We start from the raw sequence: 24,565 nt of genomic DNA, 5'->3' as shown, positions 1-24,565 counted from the left end.
ATCCTCTCTGTATGTGAGTTTGTTTCTCCTTTGCGTTATTATTGTTGATATTGTTATTTGTTTTTTTTTTTAGATTTCACATATAAGTGAAATCATAGGATATTTTTCTTTCTCTGACTTATTTCATTTGACATGATACCTATCTATATTGTCCCCAAAGGTAAGATTTCATTCTTTTTTATACCTGAGTAATATTCCATTGTGTGTATATATACCAAATCTTCTTTATCCACTCATCTATGGATGGACACTTGGGTTGCTTCCTTATCTTGGCTCTTGTAAATAAGGCTGCAGTAAACATAGGAGTTTGTGTATCTTTTCCCAATTAGTGGTTTTTTTGTTTGTTTGCTTTCTCCCTTGGGTAAATACCCAGAAGTGGAATTATTGGATTGGATGGTAGTTCTATTTCTAGTTTTTTGAGGAACCTTCAAACTGTGTTCTCTAGTGGCTGCACCAGTTTACATTCCTGCCAAAGTGCACAAATGTTCTCTTTGCTCTACATCCTCACCAACACTTCCTATTTTTTTTTTTATATTTTTGATACTGGCCATTCTGACTAGTGTTAGGTGATATGTCATTGTGGTTTTGATTTGCATTTTTTTCCTGATGATTAGTGATGTGAGTATCTTCTCACATGTCTTTCAGCCACCTATGTGTCTTCTTGCGAAAATGTCTATTCAGTACCTCTGGCCCATTTTAATTGGGTTATTTGTGGATTTTTTTGCGGGGGAGTGTTGAGTTGTGTGAATTCTTTATCAGATGTATCATTTGCGAATAATCTTCTCCCATTCGGTAGGTTACCTTTTGTTTTGTTTTTGGTTTCTTTGTGCAAAAACTTTTTAGTGTGATGTAGTCCCAATAATTTATTTTTGCTTTTGTTTTTCTTGACTGGGGAAACATACCCAGAAAATTATTGTTGAAGTTGATGTCAAAGAGATTACTGCTTATGTTTTCCTTTAGGAGTTTTAGGAGTTTTATCGTTTCAGGTCTTCTATTTAGATCTTTAATCCTTTTTGAGTATTTTTGTGTATAGTGTCCAATTTCATTCTTCTGCATATAGTTGTCCAATTTTTCCAACACCATTTATTGAAGAGAATATTTCCTCCCCCCCAGCATAATCTTCCTTCCTTTGACATAGACTAATTGACTGCATAAGTGTGGGTTTCTGTCTGGGCTCTCTATTCTGTTCTATTGATCTATGTGGCTATTTTTGTGCTAGTTCTAACTGTTTTGATTACTATAGCTTTGTAGTATAGTTTGAAATCTCGGATTGTGGCACTCCAAGTTTAATTCTTCTTCAAGATGGTTTTGGCTATTCGTGGTCTTTTAGTGGTTTCATACAAATTTTAGGATTATTTGTTCTTGTTCTGTGAAAAATACTATTGGTATTTTGATATAATTGCATTGAATCTGTAGATTGCTTTGGATATTTTAACATTAGTTCTTTCAATCCATCAACATGGAATATCTTTCCATTTGTTTGGAATTTCTTAATCTTCTATTTCTTTCATCAATGTCTTATACTCTTTAGAGTACTAGTATTACATTTCCTTAGTTAGGTTTATTCCTAGGTATTTTACTATTTCTGGTGTAACTGTAAATGGATACTTTTCTTAATTTCTCTGTCTGCTATTTTGTTATTAGTGCATAGAAATATAGCAGATTTCTGTATATTGATTTTGAGCTCTACAGCTTTGTTGAATTTATCAGTTCTAGAACTAATAGGTAACTGTAGGTAACTTTTAATCGATTTTCATCACCCACAGTTCTTTTTATTTATTGTAATATTTAAAATTAGTTTAGTACATACCTACCTACCTATAGGGAACCATGCCAGATTCAATATACAAAGAAAATACAAACATCTTCTTGCCATTTAGGAATTATAATATTTCATACATAATGAGCAAATATAAAGCAGACATTTATACAAAAGCAATAATGCAGACATTGGAATTTTAGAAATTGTATTTTTTAAAATAAAGATCATTGTGCAGGCTTGTCTTAGGTATTTTTTGTTTGTTTGTTTGTTTTTAAGATTTTTATTTCTTTATTTGACAGAGAGAAAGTACAAGTAGGCAGAGTGACAGGCAGGGGAGAGGGAGAAACAGGCTTCTCTGCTGAGGAGGGAGCCCAATGTGGGGCTCTATCTCAGGACCCTGGGATCATGACCTGAGCCAAAAGCAGACACTTAACTGGCTGAGTCACCCAGGTGCCCCATAAATTGCATTTTAATGTTGCCTTGTAGGAATTAACCTATAGCCCAGACCTTGCTAAAATTATTCTTATACTGGCAGACTTAAAGAACTTTTAGAAGTATGCTATTATTTCATAACAAGATCCTCCGCAAGTGATAACAAAAAAGTGAATTCTTCAATATTTTACTTCTGAATTTAAAAGTTTACTATTTATTGATAATTTAGAGAGGTAAAAGGGAATAACTATTAAGTGAGAACAAAAAATACTTATTTTAATTAAGAATCATGTAGATTTGAATCTAGATCAGATTAGAAGTAAAAGGCTAAATATGAACACATGTTCTTTTAATGGATTGTAACTTGTGTTAACTATGATGATGTAGAACTACAAATTATATCCTCGCATATCAGATTAAGTATAGAAAAATATGTGTTAATAGTAGGGGAAACTATGTGTTTATAGTAATTCAAAAATTTAATATTTTCATTTAGTTGGATTTTAAAACATTAGAAATTCTGCTTTGGTCCCTCAGCATGACTTGGTATTGCATTTTTCATTAAGCTATTTCTAGTGTCACAAACTAGCCTCACGTGGCTTTGAACTATAAGACCTATATAAAATAAGAGAAAGGCTGACAGAAAATTAATCTATGAAGTTAAAAAATAAATAAGGTTTTAAATATCACTTTCAACCTTGTGAGGAGTGTTTATAAATTAACACAATCTCTAGTATAAAAATTACTAATATTTTATAATCAGTCATATCTGTTTATATCAATAGTCTGCAAATTTCCTTTGAATTGAGTAATTGACCTTCTTCCTGGTCAAGTATGCATTTTGTGCTTCCTGCTACTTTTAATAACTATCAGTGAAATTTAAAGTGAATGGAAGCATTTCTCAAACATTCTGTATTCAAAGCACAACAGAAGGGAGGGAGAACTAACAACTCATTCATTACATGTGACATAAAGTATCTCTAATCTGTACTTCAGTGGGCTAAATTATGGCCATAAGAAACACTTGGTCTAAAACTACACGCTTAAAATCTGTCTGAGGAAATGACAAACTTTTCTCCATTTGGATTTCAATGTTTGATATTCTCCTTATTAACTAAGTCAATGAACTGCAAGCCTGTTATACTAACAGTTTTAGCTAAAGTTAATAAAAATTCAGGATTCTTTCTGCTCAACTGATTCATAAGACTTTATCACATTCAAAACTTCTGTGTCTTTACTCTTTGTATATAGTAGCAACTGCTACAAGTAGTATGGTGCCAAATTAAACCTGACGGTCCTTATACCCTTTAAGAACTATGCATTATGGGGCACCTGGGTGGCTCAGTGGGTTAAAGCCTCTGCCTTTGGATAAGGTCATGATCTCAGGGTCCTGGGATCGAGTCCCGCATCGGGCTCTCTGCTCAGCAGGGAGCCTGCTTCCCTCTCTCTCTCTCTCTGCCTGCCTCTCTGCCTACTTGTGATCTCTGTCTGTCAAATAAATAAAAAATAAAATTTAAAAAAAAGAACTATGCACTATGAACTGTATCCCAGAAATAATGTATATACATAAATACATACAAAAGTTGGCATGCACTTCAGAAGACATATGAAAGCTTTGAAGTTCACTGACATTATATTAATATTGACTGAATCAAATTACTCACCTATTCACTGCTCTGGAGAAGTGGCATAATACAGTGCAAGTTAAAGGAATTCAATCTCTGACTTTAAGAAATTAATAATTTGGGCAAGCAATGTTTTCAAGAATTTGTAAAAATATATAAATTTAGAACACAATAAGTATAAACACGTAGATATATTTTTAAGAAGAAAGAGATCCTGATATTTATGAAGTACTTACTATCTGCAAGTCATGGTATTAAGTGCTTTAATAAATCAATCCCATTGACTTTTCACAAAGACCCAGTGAGATAGATATTTACATCCCCATTTTAAGCCAGGAAACTAAGATCCAAAGTTGACTTGTCCAAGATCACAAAGTCAAGTAAATGACAGATGTAGGGACTCTACTTCTGTATTTATTGATACAAATACACACTTTAACCATTTCACAGCACTATTTACTGCATGATCAGTGAAATCTTTATCATGGGACACATAAATAAAGCATTTAGAGAAGATTCTTTTAAAAAGTACTTTTAAGGGGCACCTGGGTGGCTCAGTGGGTTAAGCCGCTGCCTTCGGCTCAGGTCATGATCTCAGAGTCCTGGGATCGAGCCCCGCATCGGGCTCTCTGCTCAGCAGGGAGCCTGCAAAAAAAAAAAAAAAAAAAGTACTTTTAATATTTATTTGCTTAGTATTAAATTGAGCAGCCATCTATAAAACATACTATTCAGTGGAAAAATAAACCAAAGAAATACATGTCACACTCTAAGAATCTTTTATTTTACTTCACTTAGAGTATCTAGAGACCAAATAGGAATCAATTTTACATTATTGATCCAGAACATTTTAAAATTAGACTGTATATCGTAAAATTGTGCAAAAACTGTATGATTCATACAGTGAAAATATTTGTTGGTATCTGCAACAAAGAGAATTTTCTAGGAAGTAAGTTTTTCTTTTTTCTTTTTTTTTTTTGCTTATGACATGACAAATGGTTTTCACTATGCCTTGAACACTATTAACAAATTTTCTTAAGAGACCGTGAAAACTTTACATTAGTTTTAAGTTCTCAAGTCAAGATTCTATTATGTTAATAACTTCATTGTTTGAGTTTTTAGAAATACTGGTATCAAAATAGTAAATGTTTATGTTCATATTTATGTTAAAAAATGTAAGGATACAAAAGTAATTATACAGTGTGACCTCAAGTTTTTTTTTTAGTAGGCAGTAATTTGGTTTTTATTTTATTTAAAATCAACTAGCCAATATAAAGTACATCATTCATTTCAGATACAGAGTTCAGTAATTCATCAGTTGCATATAACACTCAGAATTTCAGACCCAGAAAAACTCCTGACTTCGGCTCTTCCCCATGGATTGCACCATCTAAGTCCTCCATCTGGGACACAGATCTGCCCCCAGAACACTCTAGACTAAGAAATGAGGCTCTGAATATCTTGAATATAATTTACAAAGTCATTGATACAGTGGAAAAAAACACTTACTTTGACACAGAACTGAATTTTAATTTCTAGCTTTCTTTCTCAAGTTTTTTAGTAATTTATCAGTTTTGTATAACACCCAGTGCTCATCACATCACATGCTCTCTTTAATGCCCATCACCCAGTTAACGCAACCCCCTACCCACCTCCCCTCCAGCAACCCTCAGTTTGTTTCCTACAGTTAAGAGTTTCTTGTGATTTTTTTCCTCTCTGATGACTTCCCATTTTGTTTTCCTTCCCCTATGGTCCTCTGCCCTGTTTCTTATGTTCCTCATATGAGTGAAACCATATGATAATTTTGCTCAGCATAATACCCTCTAGTTCCAGCCACATCAATGTAAATGGTAAGAATTCATTCTTTTTGATGGCTGAGTAATATTCCATTATAGATATGCCACATTTTCTTTATCCATTCATCTGTTGATGGACCTCTCAACTCTTTGCATAGTTTGGCTATAGTGGACATTGCTGCTATGAACACTGGGGAGCAGGTGCCCCTTTGGATCACTACATTTGTATCTTTGGGGAAAATACCTAGTAGTGCAAAAATCTGACAAACATAATCTGACAAATATAATTGTAGGATATCTTCATTTTTAACTTCCTTTTTATTTTATTTTATTTTATTTTATTTTATTTTATTTTATTTTATTTTTCAGTGTTCCAAAATTTATTTTTATGCACCACACCCAGTGCTCCATGCAATACGTGCCCTCCATAATACCCACCACCAGACTCACCCAAGTCCCCACCCCCCTCCCCTCCAAAACCCTCAGTTTGTTTTTCAGAGTCCACAGTCTCTCATGGTTCATCTCCCCCTCTGGTTTCCCCCATCTCACTTCTCCTCTCTATCTTCTAATATCCTCCATGTTAAAAAATAAGTAGAAAAAGATTTAAAAGAAAAATACCAAAATGTTTCCACTTGTTAGCTCTTGATAATGATGTTTGTGTTTGTTTTGTTTTGTTTTTGAGATTCATATATCACTAGTCTGTGTTTTTTTTTTCACTTATTCAATAAACATATATTTTTCTAATAAAAAAATTAACAAACTTCATGAGTCAAATTTAAACTCAATTTTAAACTCTCATGTAAGAATATTTTTAAGAATAAAAAAAAATCATCTCTGATCATGTTTCTCCTGTGCAGGCAATCAGGAAGAGAATTGTCAGCTATTAATCTTAAAACAAAAATAAATTATTTCAAATGAAGATTGTTTATTCATTTCTCACAATATGCTAGCAATCCTAAACAGTGTCAGTGACAAAGTACCCCTAAATTCTAAACCAAACAACTATCTGCACTTGGGGCTATCTTATCTACTCCAACTCATCCCCACCCCCAGCCACATTGCCTTCAATGTAATTTAGACTATGGTCATTTCTTTTTATTATTATTAAAGCAAAACAAAATAGGATTTATGTATCAGTAATAAGAAGAATAACAAAAATCTGACAAACATCATCTTCAATACAATATGAAATATTCATCAAAACCACTTTTAACTTTATGTTTTACAGGGACTGAAGAGGAAGATGAAGGAGATGACCTTTTGCTTAGGTCTGTAGATGAGTTCTGGTGGTTTCCTCATATGTGGAGCCATATGCAGCCTCATCTCTTCCACAATGAGTCATCTTTGGTTGAACAGATGATTCTCAACAAGGAATTTGCACTGGTGAGCATATTTTATTGCAATATTTTTCCAACTATGAGTTGTGATGTATCAGTGTATTATAAAATCAATTTACTGGGTTAAATACAACAGAGATGAGACAGACAATATCAGAAAGTGCATCACACATATTAGGGTACATATTGCTTTGTGTTATTTTGTTTCAGGCCTGTGTGTCTATATGTATAGGGCCATTATGTATTATTATAAAATGTATTTCAAAAAGTAGGTCATTGTCAGAAAATTAAAATCTTGTTTTATGGAAGAATTATTCTTGTACCTATGAGGGGGATATCTAGTACTTTCACTGTTGTATTCCTAATACATTATAATTACATCTCAAAAAGCATTTATTGTAAGGAGAAATGAATGGATGCATGAACTGAATCATTACAGCAATGACTGAGAACCAATGGTTCTCAAACTGCAGCATGTATCCTTTTCACCTTAGAGATTTTTTAAAACACAGACTGCTGGGTCCAATTCTCAAATTTCTGATTCAATAGATTCCCAGAAAGGCCTGAGAATTTGCATGTCTAACCAACTATCAGATGGCCCATAGGCCAAATCTGGTCTGTGGCTTCCTTTTTCTGGTCCCTGAGCTAAGATACTTTTGATCTTCAGGTTTTCTGTTTGTTTGCTTGCTTGCTTGTTTTTTACATTTTTTAATGATCAACTAACAATCAAAGGCACAATAATACTTTGTGACACAGAAATTATATAAAATTCAAATTGTAATGAACAGAAATACAATGTTGTTGGAACCCTGCCACATCCTCACCTTTATGTATTGTCTACATGTTGCTGCTTTTGCACTCCAGCAGAGTTGAGTGTTGCAGAAGAGAACACATATGGCCCACAAAGCCTAAAATATTTACCTTTACTGAAAAAGCTTGCCCACCCTGCCCATATTAGGTAAATCATGCATCCCTCTAACAATCTAAGGAAAAACATTTCTTTTTCCCCATAAAAATGCTCAGAAGCCCATTCTCACATCTTCACACAGTGGCAACAGATAGTCATACCCAAAGACCCTGAGCCTCAGTTAAAACCTATCTTAAAATAAGTAGTTTTCATTTAAAATAAAGAGTTAATTTGCACCGCATGGTTGTTAATGTTTCATTTTTTTTTTTTAAATCACATTAGGAGACATAGACCTAAGGCCAAAAGAACACTGTGTTATTTTATGAAGTCATGCCTCATTATTATATTAATGGCTTCACCATTCTTTCCATGTGTAAATCCCCAGACCTGTGTCAGATCTGTGCACAGTATCCTTACAAATAAGTGTGAGTAGCACAAAAAGCAATTAAGATCATGGGCACAGGCCCTGGAATACCTGTGTTTGAATCCCAACCTTCCATCAATGGCTGCTTGATCTTGAACAGAAGTTACTTACCCTGTGTCTCAGTCTCCCCATCCCTTGCAATGAGGATAATAGTAACAACTACCTCAGAGGATACATATTTGAGGATATGATACATATTTGAGCATACATATTAGAGCAGTGCCTGCAGTACAGTAAGCACTCAATAGGTGTTAACCAATTATGATCTTCCAAAATCCAGACAAGTACACAGTTATGTTTTGCTTTATAAAAGCCATTTTTTAAAAAAATACAGATTTACAAGAGGTTGATCTTCACTTAACTTTCAAGGAATATCTAATAAAATTTGTACTACTTCATAGCACCATAAAATTAAGTAAATATTCCCTTTTCAAAAATCAAACTTACCTTGGGTAAGCATGCTGAATTCTCTCTTTGCAGTTACCTTGGCAATAAACTGTTTATCTTTTGACTTAACCCCCCCCCCATCTCACTTTCACTGTGAAGGCTTACTTTTTAAACATGTGCGTTATATTTTATAACGGTTGATTTCACCTGTTTGTATAATTTCTTTTTTTAAAAAGCCATGCCATAAGCACTGGGAAAGACTCAGATGTAATTGCTTTGTAATGAAATGTTGAAAGCTATTTAGAGTCCACTCAGAGCAATTACATTTGTTTAGTCAGTGTGGCTAGATGCTAGACTGAAGCCTATAAATACATTTTGTAAAAATAATCTTATTATATGTTGCATAGGCAAAATATTACAACTAAAATGAAGTCTGTTAAACACACATACTGAAATGACATTGTTCTTTTCCTTCTGGAGTTCACCTCGATGAAACTTCTCAGGACTCTACAAGCACTGACATTCAAAACCCATCTTTAGCTGTAAACATAAGATGATAATAAGGGTGTTGTCCAGAGAGCCAGGGAATGTTTTTCCTGTTAATTTATTATCTTTCCACATCCAGATGACACTTCAAAACCATCAACAATATGGAGATGGGATAAGGATAGAAGCACTACATGAGATATCAGCAGGTTATATTTTAGTCCTGACTTCAAGTAACAAGTTCTAATACAGGCGGTATCTCATTTAATGTCTTCATGCCTCTGTTTTCTCCCCTGAAATAGTAATGATTTCCTTGTTCATTGTCTTAAGCACAATGTTTTTAGATAATTAATTTATATCAGCTCATCTGTCAGCTAAAAGCACTGGACCAGATAATCCACTGATCAATTCCATTTCTAAAATTCTGTGATCATTGACATCAGTCCACAAATTTGCAATGACCAACTTGAAATACTCATCTAGTTGCAATTGAAGCAATTACAGAAAGAGATTTAAACTGAAAAAAAAAATCAAAAGTGTTCAAATCTCTTTTTTTTAATTCCAACCTGATATTCCTTGGTATGACCTTGGCTGTCAGATGGGTTATTATCAAAAGCACAATTATTCTCACACTTAGAAAAATGACTCAAATGACATATTAATAGTTTTATATTGATGTTTCAAAAGCATTTAAATAATCAGAATGGTTTTATTTTTAGCGTTTGTCCAGTTCTGTAGGGATAGAGTTCATTTTCTGTTGTAATATGTCTAAAAATCAAGAAAGAAATATATTGCAACACTGTTTCTTTACTGTTTCATCATTTTAGAAGAGCTTTTATTACTGTAAAGCATTCTTTTTGTCAGTAACATTTTTCATTGAAGTATAGTTTGCAGTGTTATATTGGTTTCAGGTATATAATATAATGATTCAATGAGTCTATACATTATTCAGTGCTCATCACAACAAGTGTACTCTTAATTCCCTGTATCTATTTCATCCACCCTCCTACCCACCTTCCCTCTGGCAACCACCTGTCTGTTGCATTTAAGAGTCTGGTTTGCTTTTGTTTTTGTTTTTTGTTTTTTGCTTTTTTTTTTTTTTTATTACTTTGCTCATTGTTTTTGTTTCTTAAATCCTTCACATGAGTGACATCATATGGTATTTGTCATTTTTTTCCTGACTTATTTCACTTAGTATTTTACCCAATAGTTCATCCCTGTTGTTGCATATGGCAGGATCCCATTCTTTTCTATGGCTGAGTAACAGTCCATTGTGTATATATACCACATCCTCCTTATTCATTCATCTATGGGTCGATACTTGGGTTGCTTCTGTATCTTGGCTATTATAAATAATCTTGAATAAATATAAGGGTACATGTATAGGGGTACATATATATATTTGTGTATTAGTGTTTTCATATTCCTTGGGTAAACACCCAGTAGCAGAATTGCTAAATCATATGATATTTCTATTTTTAGTTTTTTGAGGAGCCTTTATACTATTTTCCACAGTGGCTGCACTAATTTATATTCTCACCAATGGTGCATGAGGGTTCCTTTTTCTCTACATCGTTGCCAATGCTTGTTATTTCTTGTCTTTTTGATTCTAACCATTCTTACAGTTGTGAAGTGATATCTCATCATGGTTTTGATTTGTATTTCTCTGATTATTAATGATGTTGAGCATCTTTTCATGTGTCTGTTGGTCATTTGTGTCTTTTTTGGAGAACTGTCTATTCAGGTACTCTGCCCATTGTTTAATCAGATTGTTTCTCTGGTGTTGAGTTGTATAAATTCTCAATATATTTTGGATATTAACCCCTTATCAGATAGATCATTTGCAAATACCTTCTTCCATTCAGTAGGTTGCCTTGTTGTTTTGTTGATTTCACTTTGCTGTGCAGAAGCTTTTTATTTTCCTGTAATCACAAAGGTATAATTTTGTTTTTGTTTCCCTAGCCTGAGGAGACATATCTAAAAAAGAAAAAAAAAATGTTTCTATGGCTGATGTCAAAAAATACTATGTTTTCTTCTAGGAGTCTTATGGTTTCAGATTTCACATTTAAAACATTAATCCATTTTGAATTTATTTTTGTGTATGGTATATGAAAGTGGTCCAGTTTCATTATTTTGCATATAGCTGTCCAGTTTTCCTAACACCATTTGTTGAAGAGACTATCTTTTTTCTCATTGCATTTTTTGCACCCTTTGTTGTAGATTAATTAATCATATAATTGTGGATTTATTTCTGTGCTCCTTAATCTGTTCTATCAATCTACGTGTCTATTTTTGTGCCAATATGATACTGTTTTGATCACTACAATTTTGTGGTATATTTTAAAATTTGGGATTATGACACCTCTAGCTTTGTTTTTCAGGATTGTTTTGGCTAGCTGTAATCTTTTGTGGTTCCATATAAATTTGGGATTATTTGTTCTAGTTCTATGAAATATGTCATTAGTATTTTCACAGGCATTGCATTAAATCTATAGATTGCTTTGGGTAGGATGGGTATGTCAACAATATTGGTCCTTCCAATCCATGAGCATCTTTCCATTTGTGTCATCTTCCATTTCTTTTGTCAGAATTTTATAGTTTTTATAGTACAGATGCCACATATCCTTGTTTAGGTTTATTCTTAGGTATTTTATGCTTTTGGTGCAATTATAAATGGTATTATTTTCTCAATTTCTATTTCTACTACTTCCTTATTAGTGCAAAGAAACTCAACATTTTTCTATATATTAATTTTGTAATTGCAATTCTGTAATTTGTACTTTCCTCAAATCAAGTATAAGTTCTAATAGTTTTCAAAGCACTATTATTTCTAAATAATGCACATTAATGCATGTGGTATGAATGCATGTGTGTATATATAGGAAGTTATATGTATGTACATGCTTAATCCATGAACACATGTGTATGCATTGTATGAATGTATTTATGTGTGCATATATATCTGTATTCATGCTTACATGCTATACATGCTTACATGAACATATATGCCATGTGAGTGTCTATATGCTTGTATAGAGTTGAATGATAACTATAGTTAGTTGAATGATAAGTGTAGTCAACCAAGATATGTTAACTCTAAGAATCTATGTTTGTATGGCAGTAGGGTGGGGAAAATATATTTTGATTCTTTCTTTTAGTAAACCATACCTTTTTGCTTTTATTCTGTTGCTTGACCATCTCACTAACTAGAAGCAATGCTTCAAAGATGACAACAGACAAACAAAACTCAAGAGAATGGGGAACATTGGTTAACATTAAATTGCCCAATGGAAATGTTACCAAAAATCATTCCTTACTTAACCCATGCCTCTTTTTCAAACCTAGAGAACAAGAGTGCCTGTGGCATAAACCAGGATTATTTATTTTTATTCCACAATAGATTTGTGGGGGAAAAAAAGAAATTAAGAAATATTGTTTTGTTGTTTGAAGTTTTGTATACAGACTCATTAACATTTTCAAATGAATGAGCCCCTTCAGTTCACTGACAGTAGTAGTAGACCATAAATATCCTGAAGGAAAACAAAACAAAACAAAACAAAAAAACAAATAAACTTGTCTTCAATAACTTTTCAATAACTATGTGTTTTTCTTGATATTTTGTTAAATAGTCATTCATCTTATTTATGAGTAAATAAGAATTCTTGAAATAAAGGCATAGGTTTTTATTTTTGTTTGTTTATTTATTTATTAAAGATTTTATTTATTTATTTGAGAGAGAGCACATGAGCAAGGGGAAGAGAAGAGGAAGAGGGAGAAGCAGACTCCCCAGTGAGCAGGGAGCCCGATGCAAGGCTTGATCCCAGGACCCTGAGTTCATGACCTGAGCCTAAAGCAGATGCATAACCGACTGAGCCCCCAGAAACCCCAAAGCTTAAGTTTTTAAATTCTATTTTTAAAATGCTCCACATATTTATGAATTTGGTATAATTTTTTTTCATAATTAGACAACTTTTCTGATAAGAAAAATGCTGACATTTAAACTGTTCTCATAAAAACTCAAACTCATGAAAGAGTAATGATAGAAAATCTTTAAATATCACTTATGTAGAGGTTTTAATTAAAAAATAAAAGGAGTGTTGGGACCCCTGGGTGGCCCAGTCAGTTAAGCATTTGCCTTTGGCTGAGGTCATGATCTCAGAGTCCTGGGATCAAGTCCCAAATTGGGCTCTCTGCTCATCGGCCTGCTTCTCCTTCTGCCTCTGCCTGCTGCTCCTCCTGCTTGTGCTCTCTCACTCTCTGAAAATAAATAGATAAAATCTTTAAAAAAATAAATAAATAAAAAATAAAAGGAGTGTAATATTGGAATTCACGGCCCAAAGATATAAAACTGAGGGAGCTGCCTTTCAATAGCTGCCATGTGTGTATCTTTACTAAATAATACGTATATACACTTACACTGTACAACAAATACAAGATATCAAACACCTTGATAATTATAGTTAATAGGGTATTTCAAAGATAGAAAATGTAGAGAAGGTAAGAATATTTAATAAAAAATAAAATTGTGACCAAATATTGACTTAATGAAAGTTCACTAGATAGCAAATAATGTATTTTGAAGGCTCAATAATGAACAAGGTATTCTGTGCACTCAGCAGAATAGACACTTACATAAGCATGAAGGATTTAAATAAAATGTGAAGAAGCAAAACACCAAAGCATAGATAATTGTGAAACATTTTTGGCAATCGTGTGAACTTTTGAGGGATCTTGAACTTTTTAACCTAATCTCAGAAATGAGATCCCATCATTTTTACCATACACTATTCATTAGAAGATAGTCATTAGGTAAGTACATCATCAAAGGGAGGAGAATTCAACAAGGTAGTGAATACCAATAGGCAGAAATCATTGTAAGTCATTATGGAAACTTGCCTTCACATCTAACTAGAAATAAGAGACATAGGGACTCCTGTATGATAGAAGTCACATTTATTCTTTAATTAATTTGAAAAATATTTGCATATGAACTAAAACATTAATCTCCAGAACTTTAGTCTGAAGTTAATGCCAGTTACATCCCACTGAGCTGAAAACATTGATTTATCTAACACTTCTCTTTCTTTCATCCAATCCATTGCATTTAGTTGAAAATATATTTAGAGTCATTGAATTCTTATCACCTATACTAACTACTTAGTCTAAGTTATAGTTGTATCTTTTTCATCAGCTTTATAGCTGTTGATATTAACATATCATACAATTCATCCATATAAACTTCAGTAATTTTTAGCATATTCACAGATTTGTGCAAACTTCACCAAAATGAATTTTAAAGCATCTTTATCATCTCCAAAAATGTCTGTACCCATCAGTAGTCATTCCCCTTTCTCCAACTCCCCAAGTTGTAGGAAATAATTAATTTACTTTCCATTTCTATAGATTTGCTTATTTTGAACATTTTATTTTATGGAATCATAAAATATGTGTGTGGTCTTTTATGATTAGCTTTTTTCATTTAGCATAGTGTTTTGAGGTTAATATATGTTGTAGCTTGTATCAGTACTTTATTCCTTTTTATATCCAAGTAATATTCCATTGCTATATTTATGTTATATTTTATTTATCCATTCATCAGTTGATAGACATGTTTCAACCTTTTGGCTATTATTTATAATACTGCTACAAACATTCACTTACAAGTTTTTGTATGGACATATATTCTCACTTATCTTTATATTTACCCAGGAGTGGAATTGTTGAGTCATATAGTATCTCTATTTTTACCATTTTGAAAACTGCCAGACTGTTTCTAAATTGTCTGCACCACTTAACATTCTCACCAGCAAGGCATGAGGATTCTAGTTACTCCACATTCTTGTCAATCCTTGTTATTAACTGTCTTTTCTATTATAGCCATCTTAGTGGGTAAAAAGTGCTATCAAATTGTTGTGACTTGCATTTCCCTAATGGTAATGATGTTACCATGATGTTGTTTCTTTTTCATATGTCTTTCAGCTGTCATATATCTTAATTGGAGGAATATCTATTCAATCTTTTCCCATTTTTTTAGTTGAGTTAGTGGCCTTTTGTTATTTACTTGCAAGAAATCTTTGTGTATTCTTTATACAAATACTTTATCAGACTTATGATTTGCAAAAATTTTCTTCAAATGTGGATTGTCTTTTCACTTTCTGAACTGTGTCTTTTGAAGAATAAAAGTTTAACTTTAATAAAGTCCAATTTATCTTTCTTTTTTTTTTTTTTTTGGTCTCTTGTACTTTTTGTGTCAACCCTAAAAAGGGTTTGCCTAATCCAAGGTCATAAAAGTGTACTCCTATTTTTGCTCTTGTGAGTTACAGAGTATGAACTCTTATGTGTAGTTCTGTGATGCATTTCGTTAATTCTTTTGTGAAGTGCAATTTCATTCTTTCACTTGTGGATACCCAGTTGTACCTGCATTATTTGCTGAAAAGACTATTCTTTCCTCAACCAAATTGTCTTGGTATTTCTATCCAAAAATAAATTGACTTTAAATGTAAAGAAGTATTTCTAGACTCTCAGTTCTATTGTTTGTCTCTATGCCTGCCCTTGTGTTAGATCTCATCATCTTGATTACTATATACTCACAATAAGTTTTGATATTGGGAATTGTGAGTCCTCCAACTTCATTTTTCTCTTTCAAAATTGTTTTGTTTATTCTGGGTCCTTTGCAATTTCATATGAATTTTAGAATAAGCTTATCAATTTCTGCACAATGGCTAGCTGGGATTTTGACAGGATAGCATTGAATCCACAGATTAATTTGGGAAATGCTCCCATCTTAGCAATATTTAGTCTTTTGATCCATGTACAAGAGCTGTTTTCCTGAGGTGCCTGGGTGGCTCAGTGGGTTATGCCTCTGCCTTTGGCTCAGGTCATGATCTCAGGGTCCTAGGATCAAGCCCAACATTGGGCTCTCTGCTCAGTGGGGAACCTGCTTCCCCCTCTCTTTGCGTGCCTCTCTGCCTACTTGTGAAATCTGTCTGTCAAATAAATAAATAGAATCTTTTTTTTTTTTAAAAAGAGCTATTTTTCCATTTATTTAAGTCTTCTTAGTTTTTTTTCAACAATATTTTCTATTTTCAGAATCCATGTTCCACATTTTTATTAAATACATTCCCAAGTATTGTATTCTTTTTTATGCCATTGTGAATGGAATTGTTACTTAATTTCACTTTCACGTCATTTATTTTTATATAGAGAAATACAATTGATTTTTGTATATAGAGCTTGTAACCTTCAAATTTGCCGAATTCAATTACTGTTCTGGAGTTATTTTAGTAGATTCTTCAGGATTGTTTATATATAAGATCTTATCATTTATAAATAGAGATAGTTTCACTTCTTTTCTAATCTGGATACATTTTATATCATTTTCTTGTCCAGTTTCTGTGGTGAGAACCTCCCATATAATGTTGAATAAAAATTGCAAGCACAAGAATCCTTGTCTTATTCCTGAGCTTAGAAGAGAAGCATCCAGTCTTTCACCACATAGCACGATGCTACTTAGAGGCTTTTCATAGATACCCATTATCAAGTTGAAGTTCTGAGGTCTATTCCTACTCAGTTGGGTATGTTTATTATTAAAGAATGTTGGCATCTCCATACATTTTGAGGGAGGTCTATTCAGTTGGGTTTGTTTTTTCCTTTGTTTTGTTGACATAATGTATTATAATCATTAGTTTTTAGATGTTAAACTAACCTTACATTCCTGTGATAAATCTCAGTTAGTCCTGGTGTGTAATGTTTTTTATATGTTACTGAATTTAATTGTTAGTACTTTGCTAGAGATTTTGCTTGTGCATTCGTAGAGATATTGTTTGTGGTTTTCTTTTATTATATTTTTTTCTGGTTTTGGTGGTAGGCTAATACTAGCCTCACAGAATTAGTTGAGAAATGTTCTCTCCTCTTCTGTGTTTTGAAAGAATCTGTCCATGATTGGTATCATGATTTGTCCATGTCCATGACTGGTATCACATGTTTGATAGAACTCACCAGTGAAATTTCCTGGCCTGGCTTTTAATAATTTCGAGCTTTTAAATTATTAAATCAATCTCTACTTGTTATAAGTCTATTTGGATTTCCTCTTTCCACTTGAATCAGTTTTAGTATTTCATGTGTTTCTATGAATTTATCCATTTCACCTAAGTTACCAAATTTTTTGTCACAGAATGTTCATAATATCCCTTATGGCTCTTTTGATTTTTATAAAATTAGCAGTGTTGTCTTTTTTTATTTCCTGATTTTACCAGTTTGAAACTCCATTAATTACTAGCAGCATGCTCCTTGGTTTTTCATTGCCTTAAGGTGCAGCCTTTACCATAGTCTGAATTAATGCAGTGCATTCCTTTTTGCAGAAAGTAGTCTTTGAGGTAGGTCTGTGAGACTTTTTCCAACCACAGGAGTGTTCTTAGCTATCCCTTTCCTTGGTTCTCTCCAATAAACTTCTTGTTTGGTCTATTATTAGCTTATTGTGAATTTTAATTAAAATAACAACAGCCTCCTCTAAATTGTTTCCCATCAAAATCTCTATTGTTTTCAAGGGTGACCTTAGGCTTGAACTTTTCCATACTCTGTCCCAAATAATATCACTTCCCTTGGAAAGAATTTAGGAGCTCTCTCTTTCTATGGCCTCCATCTCCTCCAGAGCAAAATCTTTGCACTCACTGCTCTGGACCGGAAGTGGGGACGATGACCTCTTTCTCTCAAAGTGACAAGATTTATGAGCAGGGTGGTAGATTGGGATGGTAGACTCTGCTCTTCTCAGTTCGGCTCTCCTGGCTTAAAACCATCACCCTACAATTGAGCTGGAACAAGGACAAATCGTGGTTTCAGTGTTATTGGTCTCTGGAATCTGAGATACAACTGAGGAAGAGCTCTAGATCTCTCAGCTGCTCTTGCCTAAAGTAGAACTTCTGTGCACAGAGCTAGGGGAATGAGAAATCCTCAAGGCCTGCCACTCCCAGGGAGGATCACAGCTTTAGACTGAATTCAAGGAGAGAGAAACCCCTGTGTTTCTTTTTCTTTTTTTTTTTTAAGATTTTATTTATTTATTTGAGAGACAGAGATCACAAGTAGGCAGAGAGGTAGGCAGAGAGAGAGAGGAGGAAGCAGGCTGCCTGCTGCACAGAGAGCCCAATGCCGGGCTTGATCCCAGGACCCTGGAATCATGACCTGAGCCAAAGGCAGAGGCTTCAACCCACTGAGCCACCCAGGCACCCCAAACCCTGTGTTTCTGGCTGCACTGTTCTGGGGTAGGAATTTTGTCATTCTAAACTGAGGCATGTGGGGAAGGGTGCAGGTACATGGTTCAGTTGGTATATATTCTTACTGTTCTTACCAATCTTCTAATCATTGTAGATTTTCTTGAATAATGTTTCTTCATTTGCTGTATACTTTTAGTTCATTTTTCCAGAGATTTTAACTGGTTGGGGTTTTTAAAAAAGATTTTATTTAGTTATTTGAGTGAGAAAGAGAGAACATGAGTGGGGGGAGGGGCAGAAGGAGAGGGAGAAACAGACTTCCCCACTGAGCAGAGAGTCTGTCAACTCTAGGCTCCATCTCAGGACCCTGAGATCATGACCTGAGCTGAAGACAGATGCTTAACCAACTCAGCCATCCAGACACCCCCAAATGGTTGTTTTTAAAATAATTTTTATAAGTTATGGTTGTCAGAATTCTCCAAAAGTCGGAATTCTACCATCACATCTTGACTAATTTACAATAGCGCCCCATTGGTGTCCAGTTCCACTCTTGGGCCTATTGAATCTATTCTATTAAAGCAGCTATAGTGACCTGTTAACTTCTAATTCGGATCCTGTCTCATTTTGTCTCAAAGCCCTCCAAACCACCTTATAATAGCCCTTAAGGCCTTTGCACTGACCCCTTGTTTCCTGTGCTCCATGTTCCCATCTGATATTTTAATGGCTGGTACTTGAAAGTCTCCAGTAACTTCCCCTGATGTGCTAGAATTTCTAGACTGTGTTTTCAAATTAAAACCCACTGTGGCTTTGAAGTCATTTGTTTGTTAAATCTACTATGTCTGTTTTTTTTGTATCAGTACTTTAAATCCTAAAGCAGGGTAGGCAAAAAGTATTTCTAAGTTTGAAAAAGCATTAAATAATGAAATCAAATATTAATGGCATTTCCTTGGAAGAAGGAGCTGTAAAAATTCTCTAAATGTGTAGTAAATGGAGTATTCTTATGATCTTGAATATATCTAATAATACTTATTGGAAACCTCTGATGAGCAAAATGGTCTTAGGAAGGAAGAAAATAATAAAATCACAGTGGGAAGATTATAGAAGAGCAACCAGAAAACTTAAAACTCTCTTGTATGAGCATATAAATGATTTTGTTACTGAATGCAGAGCATTTATTTACAGATAGCATTTTATAACAGTTCAAAAGTATTTCTGTATATACACCACATGGTCAGTAGAGATATCTCTTCATCACTATAACTATTAATTATTTTTTCTATTTATGTTAAATATGCATACATTTCTCATGTATTATTCAAAAACATCATTTATAGGCACAATTTATGTATCACCATGTTCCTTTACCATGACAATATTTTGTCCATCATAATTCTTTATACTTTCTTATTAATACTCGTGAGTTTTATCTGGGATACTCAAAATTACACACCTATAGATTCAATCTTTAATATATGCTATATCAAGATAGAATATGTGTATTACAATGTGTGATTTATCCATTTGTCACTGAAAAGCTTTAGAATCTGGGTGATTTATTGTTTTAACCATTTCAGAGAGTGACTTTCTAAAATACATAACATTGCTTTAGAATTAATAAATGCATACTAAGTATCATGTCTCATTTTTCACAAGGACTAAAGGTTTTCACTGTTTATACAAATGATTTTGTTGTACTCTCAGAGTCTGCTGAGAATATGTGGACTATTTCCTCCTCATCTGTGTTCTGAAATTTTTTGAATTTTTGCATCTACTTTTTCAAGTTTTCCAGGTTATGGTTTATAAGATTGAGAACTTTCTCTTCTAGCCATTATCATGTTATCTAAATGTAGCAGCAGAGTCTCATTTTATTAAAATGAAGTGGTCAAACTAGATAACCATTGAGGTCTGTGATATCTCTAAAATTCCATAAATCTGAGTTGCTCTGAGCTTGGAAATCAGATACAGCAAGCTTCTTACCCTTGTTTCCAAAGTGATAGTTAAAGCATTTGATTTCACAAATGAGAAAACTGAGCTCCTGTGTAAATGGTCACACTGAGAACCCATACTCCACTTTGTGGTTCCTAATCCAGTAATCTGTCAGTTGACCATATAACACCCCAAGCAAAAGCTGATGATCTTTGGAAAACCCAGTCTTACCAGGGCAAAAGGAACCAACTAATGAGCCCTGTTTTTCTACCAACTCATGAGCTACTGTTTTTCTTTTTTAAACCATAGTCCAGATAATTAAGGTAATATGTAAATGATTTCTGCAAAGTGAAAAATTGTTGAAGAACACAGACTTTTCTTTCTGTATTGAGAGAAGTAGATGTTATTGCATAAAAACTTAAAAGGTTAACATGGAGGGGTGCCTGGGTGGCTCAGTGGGTTAAGCCACTGCCTTCGGCTTAGGTCATGATCTTAAGGTTCTGGGATGGAGCCCCGCATCGGGCTCTCTGCTCAGCGGGGAGCCTGCTTCTCTCTCTTTCTCTGCCTGCCTCTCTGCCTACTTGTGATCTCCGTCTGTCAAATGAATAAATAAAATCTTAAAAAAAATTTTAAAAAAAAGGTTAACATGGAAAACTGAAGCGTGCAAATGGTATAATAATCAGCATATTACGTAATTAGTGGAAATATTTTTATTTTTCTTTCAGCTACCCATTTCCAGGAGATTTTTTACCCCTTTTACAAGTGGAATGATATTGTTTAATAAAGTCCTTAGCTAACTTATTCAAGCAGTCTCTAAGGTTTTCACCAATTCCTACTTTGACCAAACCTACAATAGGAAGAATAGCATGAACTTTTTGCCTGAAAATTAAAATTGGTATTTCATTAGCTATTATTATTCATACTGCTTAGCAATGGATTTAGAGGGGAAAAATGGCTTTTGTTGTCATGTGTTGTATCATGGTTAGTCTTTGACTTGCTGGTCTGGTATTGGCAGGTAGATGAAAGAATTTCCCTTAGAGGGCGCCTGGGTGGCTCAGTGGGTTAAAGCCTCTACCTACTGCTCAGGTCGTTATCCCAGGATCCTGGGATCGAGCCCCGCATCGGGCTCTCTGCTCAGTGGGGAGCCTGCTTCCTCCTCTCTCTCTGCCTGCCTCTCTGCCTAATTGTGATCTCTGTCTGTCAAGTAAATAAATAAAATCTTTAAAAAAAAATTAAAAAAAGAAAAAAAAGAATTTCCCTTAGAAAATCTCTGTAATACATATTTATCTATTTGATTTTCCTAGCTGAGGGCAACATCAGACCCACCCATCCCCCAAATTCTTATTTTATTTTATTTTTTTATTTTTTATTTTTTTTTTTTTAGAGAGAGAGGGAGAGAGAGCAAGCACAGGCAGACAGAATGGCAGGCAGAGGCAGAGGGAGAAGCAGGCTCCCCGCCAAGCAAGGAGCCCGATGTGGGACTCGATCCCAGGACGCTGGGATCATGACCTGAGCCAAAGGCAGCTGCTTAACCAACTGAGCCACCCAGGCGTCCCTCTTATTTTAGTTGCAACATCTTTTTTCTATCAAGGAGCTATTTTATTTCTGAACATGTTTAACCTCAGGAATAAATGCCACCTACAAAATTAAGTTTAATATTGAGCAGCAATAATTGAAGGAAATGAACTATGTCTATCATTCAAAATGTTTTAAGTGTAAATCTATCAAGGTTTGCATCTATCTCTTCTGAACACCTTGTTATCATTACTTTTGGTAAATATAAAACCTTGAAAGTCATTCCTTCTGCTTTATGGGTTTTATGCATTTAAATAATCTTTTAAGATTAACTAGAGGATCTAATTCTTTTCAAGAGCTGATATATAAAACAATTGAAGCAGAGGATTTCCCCCTAGGAGATAAGCTGATAAATGCTTAAAGTAGTTATTAATATTTAATTTACTTGCTCTAAGGCAAATAAATATTTCTTCTAAATATTAAGTTTTGTTTATAATATATAGAAGAGTAAACTGTGCACAAAATACAGAAGACAAAGTTATGTTGCACTGAAGAAAACAAAACCCTAGCTATTTTTACACACACAAATCTTTTGTGACATGAGTTTACCCTGTGCAGGCGACTGCCTAATTGTTCAGTGTATTAGTTAAGCCCAGGCATTGGGCTTCAGACCTATCTTAATTCAAATTCCATCTTTGTCAATTATTAAATGGGTGACCTTAGTAAGCAACTTAAAATCCGTGTGCTTTTTATTTTCAAATATGTAAAATGGGGATAATAGTAGTTTGTACCTCAGAGGTTTTTATGAGGATTAAATGATGTGTGTACATGTTTATGTATGTCTAATGCTTAGCAAAGCATTTGGCAATTAAGTGTTTCAAAAAATATTTGTCATCATCGTCATCATCATGGCTACCATCATTTCACCATATTTCTTCCAGAAACATATGATCATTCCTTTTGAAATAAGAGGTTGGTGGTAACCACCAAATGGGTTTCTCAAGGTTATGTGATATGCAAGTTGGGGACAGATACAAGATATTTTCATTTATTTCTCCATCTATCCATAATTCAATACTGAATATGATCACTAATTTTTAATAATTAAAAGAGACTAGTATCTTACCAAACATTCTAAGAAAAAAGAACATGGATGATAAAAGTTGTATTTTTTTTTATTTCTTTTTTAAGATTTTATTTATTTGTCAGAGAGAGAGAGAAGAGAGCACACAAGCAGGGAGAGCTGCAGAGGGGAGGGAGAAACAGGCTTCCTGCTGAGCAGGGAGCCCAATATGGGACTCTATTCCAGGACCCCAGGATCATGACCTGAGCCAAAGGCAGACACCTAACCTACTGAGCTACCCAGGCACCCCAAAAGTTGTATTTTTAAAGAAATAAGTGAAAAAAATTAGAAAGCGTTGATTCATGTATATGTGAACTCTTGACTCTGAAATTATTGTTTTCCAATTATGTTAAAAAAAAGTTCAGATACTTCTTCCAGTGTGAAAAAGTAACTCTCTCTTTCCTTCACTCATTTGCTCCTTCCTATCTTACTTCCTTTTTTTTTTTTTTGCAAATAACACAAAAATACTAGTTCTTCTTTCCTCTCTTCTTTTCTTTCTTTCTTCCTTTTCCTCACAGACAATTTATGAATATGTATTATCTGCTAAGCATTTACTTGGTATCAGGGATGTGGAAATGAATGAGATGCTGCTTATCCTCAGAGATTTTACTTAAGTGTAATAAGACAGTGTTTTGTGGTTTTTGACAGAAATGTACAGAGCTTTATACAGATACAAAGAAGACACTGGTTAGTTATAAGGGGAAGTAAAATTTTTAAAAAACAGGACAGACCATTAAGATAACATGAGTGAAAACTGAGTGTTGTTGAGGCAGAAGACAGGACAGGAGCACCTAGACAGAAAGACAATGTGCAAAGAGCACAAGATAATGCCCAAATAAAGTGTTCCACTCTCCTAGTAAAATTTATATTGTTTCAGCAGTGACCTATCAGTAGGTCTGGAAAGTACTGCCTGTGGGATTTGGCCTGCAGTCTGTTTTTATATGGCTGGTGCACTAAAGATTGTTTTTACATTTTTAAAGGATTGTAAAAAACAGACAAACAAACGATCAAAGAAAAATGTATGACCGAGGCATTATGTTGCTGGCAGGGTCCAAAATATTTACCACATAGCTCTTCAGAGTAAAAGTTTGTCAAACTGTGGCCTACACACATAATGATCCAGAAGAAAGTATATCAAATTGCAATCATAATGCTAACAGTATTACTTTGTAATTAACGCACATATATCCATCAGTGATTATCGGTAATCTCTTGTGTCCTTGAAAGTATGAAATTTGTAGAACGTAAAATACATTTCTGATAATTCTTACCCTTATGAGTCTCCAAAAGGAGCATAAAATATTGAGAAAAGGAAGAAGAAATTGATTTGGTATCAGAGAAAGCTTTGAGTTGGGAATTAGGAGATGAGCCTGAGTAGCTCCTGTGGGGCCAGAATATGCAGAAATTTTATACTCCAGGCCTCAGGGCCTCAGCAACCTAAATCCAACCGCATGACCACCTTTGCATAGAACTCTGTCTACCATTTGAAATACTAATTCTCCAGATTCTTCTATCATCTCCCAATGTTCCTAATTAATGTACTCTAATTCGTTGCTCTTCTATAGCCTTCTAGATCATTATTCTTGCGTGTCTTTTGTACATAAGATTCGGAAGTGAACAGCTTAGCAATAGGGCATGGGAA

General features: G+C 34.0%; 1 protein-coding gene across 1 annotated transcript in view; it reads left to right on the top strand.

The window, feature by feature from the left end:
- Window positions 1–24,565, top strand: part of LOC125094280 (bifunctional heparan sulfate N-deacetylase/N-sulfotransferase 4) — a 265,257-nt gene that overhangs the window by 131,774 nt on the left and 108,918 nt on the right. Inside the window, exon 4 of the mRNA XM_047719926.1 lies at window positions 6,841–6,995. Coding sequence (XP_047575882.1) covers window positions 6,841–6,995 — 155 coding nt within the window. The remainder of the gene's footprint in view (window positions 1–6,840; window positions 6,996–24,565) is intronic.

The sequence above is a fragment of the Lutra lutra genome, chromosome 2 (genome assembly GCF_902655055.1).
Source record: "Lutra lutra chromosome 2, mLutLut1.2, whole genome shotgun sequence".
Taxonomy (NCBI): domain Eukaryota; kingdom Metazoa; phylum Chordata; class Mammalia; order Carnivora; family Mustelidae; genus Lutra; species Lutra lutra.
The sequence above is the reverse complement of the archived record's forward strand: the minus strand, read 5'-3'. Positions and strand labels throughout refer to the sequence as shown.